At 59.0% G+C, this 14,946-nt stretch overlaps 1 protein-coding gene and 1 long non-coding RNA gene across 15 annotated transcripts in view; one reads left to right on the top strand and one right to left on the bottom strand.

Annotated features, from left to right (window-relative positions):
* The window catches only part of ARHGEF10L (Rho guanine nucleotide exchange factor 10 like), a 159,469-nt gene that overhangs the window by 75,288 nt on the left and 69,235 nt on the right, over positions 1–14,946 (top strand). For 9 of the 13 annotated variants that reach the window (XM_038531822.1, XM_038531816.1, XM_038531824.1 and 6 more), the window contains exons 7-10: positions 2,825–2,994; positions 7,333–7,449; positions 10,246–10,354; positions 12,937–13,043. In XM_038531822.1, the coding sequence (XP_038387750.1) occupies positions 2,825–2,994; positions 7,333–7,449; positions 10,246–10,354; positions 12,937–13,043 (503 nt within the window). Of the gene's footprint in view, positions 1–2,824; positions 2,995–7,332; positions 7,450–10,245; positions 10,355–11,855; positions 12,054–12,936; positions 13,044–14,946 lie in introns of those variants that run through there. The other 4 variants (XM_038531825.1, XM_038531826.1, XM_038531828.1 and 1 more) reach the window with 2 other exon arrangements.
* Positions 919–11,750, bottom strand: LOC119870472. Of its 2 annotated transcripts, XR_005356127.1 has the most exons (3): positions 10,056–11,750; positions 7,236–9,434; positions 919–3,647 (listed from the first exon to the last, which is right to left on the bottom strand). It is a non-coding gene; the product is annotated as an uncharacterized LOC119870472 (long non-coding RNA). The 2 variants fall into 2 exon arrangements; XR_005356126.1 differs by having other exon boundaries at positions 7,236–11,750.

Raw genomic sequence — 14,946 nt, 5'->3', positions numbered from 1 at the left:
CTGGAACAGGGACGGGTGGGCTGACGATAAGCACATCCCTTTAGCAAGCCCCAGAGGTTCCGGGAACATCCCTGCTTGTTGCTAGTTTGAATCCAGGCAGAGGAGGGGCAAGGGCACAGTGCCTTGGGGCAGTGGGGTCTGGTCGGAAGGTCCCAGATCTCCGAGATCTGAGTGGCTTGGATTTAGCTCCCTTAGGCTGTTTCTCCCCCACCCCCGCCCCCAGAATCAAGTCAAACAACTTATCGCTAGGCCCCAGGCTTCACTGGACACTGATATGTCATCCTGCAGTTGCTAAAGGAGGTGGCCAGGATGTCGGCTCTGAGCTTTCAAACCCAGGACGGTGACCCCCATCCCAGGGCCCTCGCCCTCAGGGCTGTGGGAGGGCTGGGAGCCTGAGGCTGCGGCTGGCCCTCAGTGGGTACACTGCACAAGCAAGACTGGTGCTATTTGTTTTAGACCTGCCAGGGCCCAGCACCGACCTTCACGAACTGCTGTGGGCTCAGCGGGTGCTCGGAGAGGAGGCCATCAGGCAGGGAGCAGGGCCCCCCATACAGCCCTGGCTTCAAATCCCAGCTCTGCCATTGGTTAGGGCCTAGGGCTTGGTTCCCCTGGGCCTTGGCTTCTTCATATAAAATCAGAATATCATCCTGACCTTATGGAATATCATTCTGATGCTTTGGGGGGTGTCATACCAGAGAACTTCAGCTTCAGTCAGTTACATCTGTACAATCGGGGCAGTAGTGGGGACCTCCATGGCTTGGGAGGATGCCGTGAGATAACTGGCACAGAGCACTGAGCCGGTGGCCACGGTGTACGCTTGGGGAAGGGGAGCCATTAGTGAAGCCTGAGGCCCCAGGAAGCAGAGGGTGGGAACCAGGACCCCTGTGAGGCCCCTGAAGGCTGAGGATTTGGCTCAGATTTGGAATCTGATGACTCTTTATTGGAGATAGTCTTTCATTCATTCATTCATTCATTCACTCATTCATTTAAGAGAAAGAGAGAGTTTACAGAAGCAAGGTGGGGAGGGACCAAGGGGGAGGGACAAGCAGACTTCACTCTGAGTGCAGAGCCTGACGTGGGGCTCGATCTCAGGACCCTGAAATCATAACCTGAGCCAAAACCAAGAGTCAGTTGCTTAAGCACCTGAGCCGCCCAGGCGCCCCTGGAGAGAGTATTTGTAAATGAGCCCAGGCAATGATCGGGCTGGGAGGCCTCAGCAGAAGGCGGTGTGGTGACTGGTTGGAGCCTGGCCTAGGAGTCTGCAGCCCCTTCTCCGTGCTGTCTGACCTTGGGCCAGCCACCTGTCTTCTCCAGGCCCCTGTGTTCTTGTTTTTCTAATGAGGTGATTACTTGCACCCTATCAACCTTTCGGGCTGCAGGAAAATCCAGCAGGAGATGCGGCACCTGCAGATGTAGGTGGGTGGGAGGCCGGGGTCATGGAAGTGTAGGGAGGTAGGTACTGGAGATGCTGCCTGGGTTCTTCCTCAGAAGGAGCCCCAGGAACTGGGCTCTGCTCCTCTGCTTATGGGTCAGACAGTCAGCCCAGGCTTGTAAAGGTCACAGCCTGGTCACCAGCTGTTCCAGTCCCTGGAGACATTAGTCACTATTATTTTTGGCTTAAAAATAACCTTATGCTCCCTCCTCATCCTGAGACCTAAGTCCCCAGCTAAGCCTCATCGTGTCTGTTTGTTCTTTGGTGCCAACCTCCCAGACCCCCCACTCCCTGGCGTTCATGTGGGGTGGACGTGGGGGCCCTGGGTCAGTGGGATGACACTTGGGCTCCCCCAGAGACCCCGTGATCAAGGACCAGCTGCTCTTTGCTGAGTGCCTGCCATGTGCTAGGCTCTTTGCTACAGCTTTTGGTTCATATTTTATTTACTCGACCTTATGGCTTGCTATTATCACCATCTTGCAGAGAGGTCTCCGACAACCAAAGCTCCCTGTTCTGAGCAGATTTTTTTTTTAACCCTTCATGCTATATTTCTTGTGCATGGACAAAAGCATCTTCATCTTTGCGTACCTTTTGGGGTCTGGCCTCACTTTTGTGGGACCTGCAGTTTGGTTCTTCGGGTGACAGGCCAGGAGGTGGAGCCCAGGGGGGTGAGAGTGAAGCCCGTCTCTGGGATGGAGCTGGGGCTACTTGGACAGCGGCTTTTCCACCTCTGCTTTGAAGCAACCTCACTCCAGAGGTGACAGGGACCATGGGAGTGGCCTGGCCCTGGGGAGGACCTGTCCCTCCTGGCCAGTGGACCTTTAGCTCTTGTCCCTACTTCCCCTGTGGGGCTTAGGAAGACAAGGGGACACTCCAGGATGCTGGGTCAGGCACGCCCCCTGCTGGACCATCCGGGACCCACACGGGAAACTTAGATTTGGGGTGAGGTGTCCTTCATCATTTAATGCTCCTGACAATTTCCATTTCGCCCCTGAGGATGCTGGGGCCAGAGCTCAGGGCCCGAGGCAGGACTTGGTTTTAGGTCTTCTCTTTCCTGCTAACACATTCTCAGAGGCCAGGATGAGCACTCAGATCCCAGAAGAGCAAGACTGAGGAGTGGCGGCAGGGAATTAAGGAGGTTTTTGTGTGCCCGACTCATTTCTTGTGCCTTTCCGCATTTTCTCGTGTCCTCCTCACTTACCGGGTGGATGTTGTGTGGTCATCACCTCTGTTTAATGGACAAGGAAACAGAGACGGAGCTGCAGGGCCAAACCGCGACCACCCCCCACCTCCCATTTCCCACCCCCCACCCGCCTGCCTGGGGTAGAAATTGGGTCTGGTGGGCTTGTCACTGGAGCCTCGGCTCACAAGGTCTGTCCCTCGGCCCCGCAGGGGTGGAGAGGAACCTGCTCTATGAGGATGTGCACCGGGACGGAGGGCCCAGGGAGGCGGAGGACCTAGGCTGGAGCTCCAGTGAGTTTGAGAGCTACAGTGAGGACTCGGGGGAGGAGACCAAGCCAGAGGCAGAGCCTACCAAGCACCGAGTGTCCTTCCAGCCCAAGGTAAGGGGGTGGGCTTCTCTCACCCCAGCCAGGGCGCTGGGATGCCCTGGGGAGGCGGTAAGGAGGGTGGTGAGGGCAGGCGCAGACTCCTACCCAATTAGTGACCCCCAGGAATGTGCAGTGAGAGAGGACGCAGCCCAAGTTTCCTGAAAACGGGAAATGATCCCATCAGCATTGCTGTTTGACCTCGGAGAGCCCTACACCTGGAATGGGCGTGGCTACTACCTGGCACAGGTGCTCCCCCACCCGGTTCCCATGGCAGCCCTGGCAAGGGACCATGATGCTCATGGGCTCAGGTCTGGCTGCAGAATCACAGGCTCAACACAGGCTTCAGGCAGCCCAGCCAACCGATGAGAGTTGGCTCTTAGATCAAGTCAGCTTGGTCTCCCTGCCCCGCGGGGTGCATTCTGAGAAAGGTCCTCGACCCGTACAGTCCTCCGCCCTGGGCAAGTGAGCAAGGGGGCAGGAGCTGCTGTGGTTAAGACACAGTTGCCCAGAAGGCCTCTTTCCGAGGTCTTTTAAAATGCCATCCGTGCATTGGTTTCTGCCTGGAACGGGGTTCATTCTGCTGGTTTCATGGAGGAAGCCGAGAAGGCCAAGAGGAGGATGGATCGTCTGCTTCCTCCTGAGACAGGCTGCTCCTCCCATCTGTCCTGTAGAAGCCACCAGAAAGCAGATTCTGTTCAGGCTGAGAGTTGGGGTTTAATGAGAGCACTTCTTACAGGCAGGCCCTGCCCAACCAGAGGTGACGGGGTCCCGCTCAGCCTCCTTTTGAAAAGAAACAGGCAGGCAGACACCCAAAGGAGGTACAGGGTTAGAAGGCAGGGGCCCCAGGACTAGGCTGGGGTTATGGGCACCTCCTGTCCGTTTCTGAGTTTGGGGATCCCCCCTGGAGGAGGGATGCTGGCCAGAGCAGCCCTCACACCTGAATCTTCAAATCTTCAGGCAGACTTTCCTGAGCCCAGGGGGGCCTCCCAAGGCCTTGAGAAGCCTGGGAGTTGAGCACGTCTCTCTTGAACCAGTCTTGGGGCTGAGCCTCTGTGGCTGGGGCCCTGGAAAACAGCTTTGGTGTCTTGCTGGGATAAAGTTAAGCATCTACGATACCTACTGTGTGCCCAGTCATTTCTTAGGGTGTGGGCCGGGGTGCATGGGAACGGGAAGACCCAGCCCAGGCCAGGCAAACCGGCATGGCCTAGGAGGAGATACCACATATGAAGCAGTTTGTCGAAAACAAAGCCCAAACCGCCTTTCTGTAAACATGAGCCCAAGGATGTAGGGCCACAAGCCTGACACGGGTGGGATCTAACAGCCCTGGTCAGAGCCGGGCTTCTCTGGCTCAGAAACTGGAGGGGCTGGGAAAGCTGGCCCCAGCTGGAGTCATGGCCTGGGCGGAAGCCCAGGAATGGCCCTGTTCCTTTCCTGTTCTGGGAAGGGGCAGCCTGCACTGCTTTAGGGGGAAAGGGCTCTGGTTATGAAGCCAGCATGGCACTGGGTCACCCCTCAAGGTAAGGGCAGGACCTGCGCCTCTTGGCTTGGTTGGGGATACTGGGCGCAGGAAGTGCTTGAGGCGGGGGCCATGCCTTATTCTCAGCCTCTTGGGTCCTCCTTAGTCCCTTCTTGGAGGCTTTCCCGGCCCCTGGCCTTCTTGCTGGGTCCCGGGAGGGAGCCATAGACGTCTCCCAGGGGGCAGGGGGCACGGAGATGCTGAATTTGGGCTCCCCAGTGCTGGTCCTCTGACTTGCACGGGCATCGGGATCACGAGGGTAGCCTTGTCTGCGGTGCTCTGCCCTCCTGAGCTGCTTGGGGCCCACCTGCTTCCGTGTCTCGCACTGCAGCGGCTGCGTGTTTGGGGACTACCTCTGCTTGGCTGTGCCTTGTGTGTGCTGTGGGGCCGCGGGCAGCAGAGATCTGGTGGTGTTTTACCCTGTCCTTGGGAGTCTGACGGGGGGCCTGGCCCCCCATCCAGCTGCAAGAGAGCTAGTGTAGTCCCTCCTTCAGGTGTCTTGGAGGCCAGGCCTCAGCAGGTGGATTTTTGCCAAAGAAGGTGCCTGAGGGGTCTACAGAGGGACCTCCTGGGACGCGCCTGACCTCCATGTAGGCAGGGGCCCGATCCTGTTATGTTAATAAATACCTGCTGGTTGCAGCCCATGGTCAGTGGGATTTTTTTTTTCCAGTTATGGAATGGACTGCATCGGACTTTTCCTTTTTCTGACTATGACCTCTTCGTAATTAAGGTTACTGTGATGCAGCTGGCCAGGGCGCTGGGCAGAAATGCCAGCTCTGACCCCAGCCTTGCTCACTCCCCTGCTTGGATCTGGCCAGTCTGCAGCTGACCTCTGACCCTGGTTCTTCTAATCCTGAGCGAGGCAGAGGGGCAGTGCAAAGCCAGGGACTTTATGATTTTATTGTATCAATTTACAGATGAAACAAGACTCAGTTTGAACCCCAGCCTCTCCAGTGTTGGGGAGCCTGAGTAACTCTCCGAAGGACCTCTGTCCTGCTGTTTCTTTGCATTAACAGTAGTGAGCATCTGCTTAGTGTGGCCAGTTTATAAAGCAGTTCATAGGACTTTCCTAATACCCTAGAGTGGTTGGTATTATTTGCATTAAAAGTCATTTTACTCCTCAGAGGTCAGAGAGGATAAATGATAAGGTTAGGGTCACGTAACCAGTAAGCAGTAGAGCTACGACTCCATGTCGCATCTGATTTGAAAGAAGACACATTGTCCTTATGTCCATGCATGCATGCATCTGTCCATCCACCCCCCATCCATCCACTCACCCATCTATCCATCCGTCCATTTGACCAACTATTCATTCATTCATTCATTCATTCATTCATTCATTTATTAAGATTTTGTGTATTTATTCATGAGAGACACAGAGAGAGAGGCAGAGACACAGGCAGAGGGAGAAGCAGGCTCCATGCAGGGAGCCTGATGTGGGACTCGATCCCGGGTCTCCAGGATCACACCCTGGGCTGAAGGTGGCACTAAACCGCTGAGCCACCGGGGCTGCCCCAACTATCCACTTATTTAACAAATATTGAGCACTTATAATTTGTAAGGTAGTGTAATAATAGCTTCTATTTTTTTTGAGCACTTACTAAGTTCTGGACCCTACATGTATCGCCCATTTAACCTTCTCAGTAACTCTGTGAAGTAGTTATCATCCTGGCAACTTTGCCGGTGAGGAAGGTGTCCCTCAGAGAGGTAAAGACATTTTTTTCAGCTAGTGACTCGCGCGCGTGGGGCGATTTGAACGTAGGCCTGCCTGCCTCCAGAGTTCATGCTCTAGGGCCCTTTACTCGTCTGCTCTGGAAGTAGTACTGTCTTGGCTTTCTGTATGCTTTACCAAATATCACTATTGCTCACGCTGCTGAGGCATTTCAATGTCTATGTGTTTGTCTCTCCATCCACCCACCCACCCATCCATCCATCCGTCCATCCATCCATCCATCCATCTTCCCAGATAGTATGTAAATTAGCCAGCCACCCATCCTTCCATCCAGTTGTCCACCTGCACTCCCCTATCCCCCCCCCGCCCCCATTTACTGGTTCCTTCCTCCAGTGGTGTGCCAGAGCCGGCTCTTCCCAGCTCCCAAGATCTAGGAACCAACTGTGTACTCTCTTTCCAACTCCACGTTCCGCGATGTCACACTGGTAGTTTGAAGTTTGCCACGGTAGGAGTGTTCACACCATGGAAATACTACAAAGCAGGGCTCTTCCTCCCGGGGAAGCCCGCGTCAAGTATTTACCAGCGCAGCCCCGCTTCCATCCGTCCGTCCACCAGTCCCAGTCATTCATCTGACTGTTCGTCTGCCCATCCGTTTACCCAGCTCTGCAGTCATCCGACCAACTTTATCCATTTGCTCACCTATCCATTTATCTGTCCGCCCATCCCTCTATTGTCCATCTGTCTGTCCAGCCATCCCTCTGTACACCCAGCCACCTTCCTATGCATTTGCCCACCATCCCCCTGCCACCCACCCATCTCATGACTCACCGAGGACCTCCTGTGTCACCAGCCCCACGCTGGCCCCTGGGATGGGGGGATGCCTGAGACACAGTCCTTGTCTCCAAGCACTCTTCTCTTTCCCTGAGTAGGGCCTGGCCAGTCCCTTCCCCCTGTCCTTCCAGCAGCCGGGACCCACCCCCCGCTGCCTACTACGTGTTGGGGTGGGACGCTGCTGGAGCCGATCCCCGGCAGGGAGCCCTCCCCACGCCCCACACCCCACCTCACCTGGTCTCCTTTCTCCTCTGTTGCCCTGTTTGTCTCCTGCCGTCCCGCCTGCTCCTCGCACCTGCTCTCCCTCTGCCTGGCTGCTTGGGGGCTCCAGCTTTCTCCAGACCTGACTAGGCTAAAGGAGAGATGCGCCAGGACTAAGAAAGACATCTTGGCTTTAAGAGCTGGGGGGAGAGACATGCAGGCGCTGAAGCACAAGTACGATTGTAAGGTATTGTCTGTCCCCCCCCCCCCCCCGTGTCCCGGCTGGGGCCCTGCAGGGGGGTTGCTGAGCCCCTGGCTGCATCGCACATTGGTGCTGGGGCCGGGGGTGCTGGGAGTCGGCACACGTGCCCCTGCTCCCCCACTTCTTGCCTCTCTCTCTGGGCCAAACCTTAGCTGCCTTCCGGAATTCCTGGGTGGGTCTGTGGACCCGAGGGCCTGCAGAATCACCAGGGTGCTCTGGAGCGTGCAGACTCCCGAGCTCCGTCCCCAGAGATGCTGGTTCCGGAGGTCTGGACTAAGGCCCAGGGATCTGCCAATTTGATAACCATGGCGGGGGGTTAGGGTCACGGTCTGAAAACATTGGAGCAGTGAGCGATGCTGGACGTTCCTGCCCCTCTGAGCCTTTCAGAGAGATCCAGGGTAAGAAAGTCTGTAGAGAAATCACAGCACCTTCTGCTCAGAGGCGCCTCAGACTTGTGGATAATGATGACCTCGACAGCAGGAACTTCCCTTAATCGAGCACCTACTGTGTACTATGGACTTTGGAGGCCTGCAGGCCTGGCTTTGAATCCCAGTCCCACCACTTCCTGTCTGTGTGATCCTGGGCAGGCCTCTTGACCTTTCTGAGCCTTGGTTTCCTGACCTGTGAAATGGGGGCTTCGACAGTACCAGCCCCCCAGCTGGGTAGAAGAATTCGGTGAGCTCAGACCTGTAAGGTGCTCAGTGCTACGCTTGGCACCACTGAAGAGCTCAGTGGCTGGTGGCCACTGTGGTCTGTGCACCTGACGGTTCTGTCCCAGGGTGTCCGGGAGGCAGCCGTCCTACTGCTGTCACTTGGCATCAGTGAGGCTGGTGAGTGAAGTACCTGGCTGGCGGTCGTGGCGCTGGGCAGCGGCAGAGCTGGGATTCAAACCCGGGTCCGTGCATGCCAAAGCCGAGTGGGCTCCATCCTGCACCACTGCCCGGTTTGTCAGAACCCACGCCCTCCCCAGAGGAGGGGCAGAGACACTTTCTAGTTTGCACGGCCTTTGTATGGACACACCACGGGGGCCCTGTGACCCGAGGTGGGCAGGCTTCACTTCTCAGAAGGCCAAGGCCCACAGAGGAGCAGGGAGCACGTGAAGCTCAGAGTCTCCCACCAGGGTTCTCGCCCTGGCCTCCGCCCCTGGAATCAGACCCCGGCCCAGCCTCTGCACTGTGAGGATAGGTGGAGGCTGCAGGCTGACTTGGGGGCCCCTTCTGGGGTGTTCAGTGGTTGCTCTTTCTTGCCCGGGGAAATGCCAAGGGAAGACCACTTTGGGAGTTTGTAGGATAGCTTTCTGACAGGAAAGGACTGGGGTCAGAGCAGAGGTTTCTAATCTGGAGGTTGTGGACCGCCCCCCGCCCCAGCTCCCCAGAGGAGGGCGAGCATCTTTGTGCAGTCTCTGGGGTTGTCATCTGTCCTTCTCCCTAGGTTATCACGGGTGGTTATGACCCCCCCAACCCCCACCCCAAGATGCGAAGAATCACAGCTGAAAAATTGTACCATTTAGATGCAGGGAGGCCCCGAGGACTTCCCCCTTGCCCCTGCTGTTTCCAGAATGTCAGCATTGTTCCTGAAAAGCCACCACCCTGTGCCCTAGGCCTAATACCCAGTGGGTTATTTTTGCAAGCCAGAGGCCCAAGGGGTGCCAGGAGTGGGGCCCCGGGGCTTGTTTGCAGGCCGGTGATAGCAAGGGCAGTGACCGGAGCCCCCCAGAGGAGTGCACCCACCTTCCTCAGGGAGCCTCAGGAAGGAGAAGAGTGTTCCAGAGAGCTGCAGGGGCCATTCCGACGGCCATGTGGCCATTTAAATTTAAGTCAGTCACAATGAAATACAGTCAGGACTCTGGGTCCTCAGTTGTACCAGCTGCTCTTCAAGTGCCAGGGGTTCCTGTGGCTGGTGGACCCCAAGTGCACACAGACGGGAGGCATTTCCATCACTGTAGGAAGTTCCGACCCATGGCACTGACCCTGTGTCGGGGAAGACCCGGAGGTTGGGGCTGGGGGCTGTGGGGTGCAGGAACCACCTAGGGGTCAGCGGCTCTGTTTGCAAGCCCTGGCTCCCCCCGGTGCTCGGGGGACCGGCTTCCCCGCGCCGGGCCCGCCGACCTCCCAAGCCTCCCATGCTGCTTCGCTTGCCGCTTGGTGTCTGTGGGTCCCTCCCCACATAGGGGCAGCTGTTCCCCACCCAGTGGCCGCTTCAGCCTCCTCTCCGCCTTCCCAGGCCTTGGCTCAGTAAGAAACTTGGCTGTTTGGGGGGCAAGGGAGGGAGGGTTCCTCACTTGGGTTTGGCAGATGGGATAGGGGTGTGTACTCACTTCCCCTAAAGTAACCACTGACATTTGCACCGGTCATTTTACTGCTCAGCATGCTTCCCTGGACTCTGTCCTTAGTCCTACAGACCCTGGCACAGCTCGGTAGGGAAACTGAGGCTCAGTGACGTTAAGTGACTTGTCCCAAGAGGTGTAGCTGGGATCTGAACCCAGGCCTCGAGTCTTTCCCCGAAAGGGAGATAGTCGGGTGAAGGCCCCTTCTTGCTGATAAAGAGGTTCCTCCAGGGTGATCCCTGGGGGCACAGATGCCCCTTCTCACCTTGTCCCAGGGTGTCTGAGCCTGGCTGTCCCTCTTGGCTTCTGCTGCCACCTCCTGGGAAGTGAAAGGGCCCTGGGGTCTTGATGTGGGCAGCTCCGGCTGGGAGGCCTGGGTGGGGCTGGTGGCCCTTGGTGGCAGGTGTCCCGGGCCTCTCTCGGCTTCTCTGATGAGCCCCTCTGCCTTTGCTCAGATGACCCAGCTCATGAAGGCTGCCAAGAGCGGGACCAAGGATGGGCTGGAGAAGACGAGGATCGCCGTCATGCGCAAAGTATCCTTTCTGCACAGGAAAGACGTGCTCGGTGAGGCGCTGTGGGGCTGGCTGGCAGGAGGCTCGGGGCTCAGCTCTGTGACCCCAGGGATGGGTGGGCAAAGTCACTTGGGGTCTGAGATCCTCTGATGGTAGGGGTTGGGGACTGACCCCCCAAATATCACTGGCTGGTCCCAGCTCGTTTCCCATCCTCTGGCAGGTATGACCCACCTCTTTTTGGGGGCGGTGGGACCCCTCCCTTCAGCGTCCCTGCCCCTGGTCTCTGTCCTGGCAATCTTGGCCTCCTGCCTCTCATGCTGCTCGGCTCACCCGGCCTCCTCTTTGAAGGCTCCCGCTCTTCCCTTCCTTTATCCACTGTCCATCTGTCCACCAGCCAATATTTATTGAACACCCACTAAGGGCCGTACCCCGTGCTGGGTGCAGGGCCACCGAGATGAACGAAGCGGCATTTCCTCTGGGACTTCCTGGCGCAGTGGGGGGCAGGCCTATAAACAGGAAGTGACCACAGTGGCTGACGAGCAGCGGTGAGGAACCATGGCAGGAGCTTGGAGGAGCCCAGTGCACGTGAAGGGTCAGGGAAGGGCTGAGAGCAGGAGGACGAGGAGACGCAGGTCAGCCAGGTGGCAGGGAGGGGGGCAGGGACCGGGTGCCCCGGGCAGAGGAGCAAGCCTGTGCAAAGGCCCGGGAGCGGGGCAGTAGGAGACATTCGAGAAATGATCTTCGCATATGTCAACATTTATCGAGGATTCGCCGTGTGCTGGGCGCTCTCGTGATCTTCCAGCTCCTTGCTTCATCCTTGTAAACACCAGACCGTGCATAGGACTGTCCTGTTCCCATTGGGAGATGAGCCAGTAGGCACAGGGAGGTGGCAGAGGCTCCAGGTGGCTGGAGTGAGGGGTGGGGGCGAGAGATTGGCGCCAGGCCAGCCCAGATATTCAAGCCAGGGAGAACTTTGAGACTCGGTGCCCTCCGTTTTCTCATCTGTACAATGGGGCTACTGTGGCACCTCTCTCCGCGGCCGTGGTGCGAAGGCCCGAGGTAGCGCGTGGAAAGACCCTGGCGTGGCTCCTGGCTGCTGTGTGGCAGATGTCATCCTCCGTAGGCGGTCACTCAGTGGAGGTGTTTGGTGCTAGGACAGCCCCTCGCGGTGTGGGTTCAGATCCCGGCTCCAGGGCCCCCTGGCTACGTGACCTTGCTTAGTCCTTTCCCTCTCAGAGCGGCTGGTTCTTCATCTGTGAAATGGGTTTAACCCCACCCTTGCAGGCACTTGATGCAGCACTAAACCTCTGGGGGAGCCCTGGCCCCCGACGAGGGAGGGGACAGGCCGAGGAGCCCGAGGAGACTTGGTGGAGCGGCCCGGAGGCAGGACAGGGTGGCCAGGCTGGTTGGCTGGGAGCTGTTCCTGGTCACCGTCCCCACCCCCAGACGGGCCGGGCTGCCAGCAGGCTCTCCCTAAGCCCTCCCCACCCCGCCCGCCAGCCCGGAGCCTTGCCTAAAGTGACCCTCCCACCAGAGGCGTTATTAATAGCCACGGCAGGGCTCGGATCACTGGCCAAGAATGTTACCCAGTGGCGCATGGGCGAAGAGGAAGCCGCGGGGCCGGCGGCTGGGGTGGGTGCGGAGTGATGCCCGGGGTACCATGTGGGCCGGGCAGGAGGGCCTTCACCACCCCCACCCCCACACTGTCGTCCGCTGTCCCTCCTCCTCCTCCTCTTCTGTCTCCTGCTCAGGTAAGGGCCTGCCTGGGTGTCCCTGCCCCCTGGGCCCTTGCTCAAGGGTCGCCGTCACTTCTTTCTTCCTGGCTCCCCCGCAGCACCCTGCTGGCCGCCACCACTGGGTTTCAGAGCACGAGCAGCTAGGGTCCCGTCTCCCTGCGCCTGCGTCTCTCTTGTGGGGACAGAGCCCTGCACTCTCCCTGACCTCCGTCTTTCCGTCGGCCCCAGGCTCTGTCTCCTGCCCTCCGTCCCAGAGCTGCCCCCAGTCTTGTCTGCATTGTCTAGTTGAACTTTTTCCCTTTGGGTCGATCTACTTTTTTTTTTTTTTTTGGTTAAAAACACACAGCCAAACACCCCGTTCTCTTGGGGCTTTCTTCCCCCTTTGGGCATCCAGAAGAACACTATTTTTAGTGCATAGTGATGGAGACACGGACGGCCTGGCTTTTGCTGGGCCAGAAGCAGGCGGGTCTGAGCAGGGACAGTGACTTTGGCAGAGTCCTTCCTGAGAGCTGGTGCGCCAAGGCATGCTGCTTTGTGCTCCCTTGCTCTCCCCCCTTTATTTTTTTACTTTATTTTTTAGAAGATTTTATTTATTTATTCATGAGAGACACAGAGGGAGGCAGAGACACAGGCAGAGGGAGAAGGAGGCTCCCTGCAGGGAGCCCGATGCAGGACTCGATCCCAGGACTCTGGGATCATGAGCTGAGCAGAAGGCAGATGCTCAACCGCTGAGCCCCCCAGGTGCCCCTTCCCTTTATTTATGGTCGGAGGAGCACAGCAGTGAGTGACCCTCTGTGGCCCCAGGACCCTGGCCCAGGGTGGTTCCCAGCTCCTGGGGTCTGAGCAGGGTATGTTATCCTTGCTTTTGTATGTGTCACCGGCCTGTCTGACTTTCCAGGTGACTCGGAGGAGGAGGACATGGGGCTCCTGGAGGTCAGCGTCACGGACATCAAGCCCCCGGCCCCGGAGCTGGGCCCCATGCCAGACGGCCTGAGCCCTCAGCAGGTCTGTGGGCAGAGCCGGGGGTGGGGGTCTTTAGGGGAAGGGGTGGTTGGGGTCCCGCGAGTCCGGGCCTTGAAGGGGGAAGTGCCAAGCGGGGCCTCCACCAGCGTCTTCTCTCCTCACCAGCTGCACAGACTTCCAGATTAGACCCTGCAGGTCCCAAGCTCTTGTCCCCGGGGATGGTGGGCCTAGCATTTGGAGTGCTTGCTTCCCACCCCAGGGTGACCAGAGAACTCCCAGCTTAGCGTTTCACACGAAGGTGTCGTTTGCAGGAAGGGGCTGCAGTGACAGAAGGAGCGCTGAGCTAACCCAGCTGGGGAGACTCGGGAGGGGCCGGCCCGCCCTCCGTCCACGAGCTTCTCCCGGGCGCTGGGGCCTGTGGGCGAGGCATGGGGACCCGGTGGCTGGGCTCTGGGCCCACGCAGAGGCATGTCGTCAGGTCGGCTGTGCCAGCCATGAAACGGGGTGGGGAAGCCCCTGACTTGCCGCAGCTGCGGGGACGCTGAGCAAGTGGTGGCCGGGCAGCAAGCGCCAAGAAGGGATTTGCCCCTCCTGTGGTTGGCAGAAAATCCTGATGTTTGGCCTTTTTTGGACAACCAGGGGGATGAGATGTGGCCACACCTCGTGGTCCCTCTGCCTGGCCACCCCTCCCCCGGCACTGAGGTGTGACCCCTGCCCCTGCACCGCGAGCCCCTCGGAGCTGTTGGAGCCGGCGTGAGCTCCTCTTCCTGGCCTTGCCAGGTCTCTCTCCTCAGGAGCCTCTTGGTCTCCTGATCGGGCAATAGACACTGTAGGCCGGTGGTTCCCAGAGGGGAGTGTCCCCGCCGGGGTGTTCGCCGTGTCTGGTGAGGCTTGTGGCTGTCACAACTGGAGGCGGTCCTGGAGGCCTGTGGGCCGGGCCCAGGGAGCTGCTTCTGTCCTTCAGTGCACAGGACAGTCCCCACAACAGGGAGTCGCCCGGCCCGAGTGTCCACGTGCTGGGGTCAGGAACTCTGCTCTGGGAGTAGCTTGGGCACCTGGGGACCGTTGACAGAGCACCCGCTGGTGGGGGTGGCGGGAAGGCTGGTGGCCTGGCCCGTCCCAGAGCCACCGGGCTGTGTGGGCCATGGGCAAGCCTGGGGGACAGTGGGGATTGCTGGGAAGGGCGTGCCGGGGGCAGGATGGAGGCGTCCAGGAGGAGCAGGGGGACATAGTGGTGGGGACCTGGACCGATGTTCAGGGCGGCTGTCGGGGCACGGTGGGGTCGGTCACCCTCCCAGCCACGGACCAAGTGGACAGGCTCCTGCCTCAGACACCTCTCCACGGCGCCTTTTGTGAGCTCTGTCCTGGCTTTGGGGGACAGCGGAATCCCCTGGGATGCTCTAAAAACCCCGATCCCCAGGCAGTGCCCCAGATGGACTCAATCAGGTTGTCTGGGGTGGCGGCTGGGTGACAGGAGTTTTAAAGATGCCCACATCCCCCCCACCGCCCCTGCCCCCTCGGCGCTGCCCACCTGTGCTGGTCAGGTGTGCTAGGCGGGCTGCACCTGAGGGCATGTGGGTTTGGGCAGAGGAGAGAAGGGGCCAGCGGGAGGGAGCGGGGAGGGGCGGGGTGTGTGGCTTGCAGCGGAGCCCCCTCGGTGGGTGGGAGGGCGCCCAGCCTGCCTGGGGCAGAGGGGTTGGTGGAGGGGGCATCTACTCGCAGTGGGAGCTGAGATCTCTGTTCTACCTCAGAAAGGATTTTCTCCTCGAGTTGTCCAAGGGTGGGGGTGCCGCCTGGCCCCGTGGTTCCCTGTCCCTGGATGTACGTGAGCAGAGGCCTGGTGGGGCACTCGAGCCCCGGCACCCCACAGCCCCCTCTGCGGCCGCCCGGGCTCTGGAGGGAAATGGGCGCCTGTGGGTCCCAGGGGTCCCAGGGGCCGGCTCTG

Source organism: Canis lupus, chromosome 2 (assembly GCF_011100685.1).
Source record: "Canis lupus familiaris isolate Mischka breed German Shepherd chromosome 2, alternate assembly UU_Cfam_GSD_1.0, whole genome shotgun sequence".
In the NCBI taxonomy this organism is placed as follows: domain Eukaryota; kingdom Metazoa; phylum Chordata; class Mammalia; order Carnivora; family Canidae; genus Canis; species Canis lupus.
This window is presented reverse-complemented; position numbering and strand designations above follow the sequence as displayed.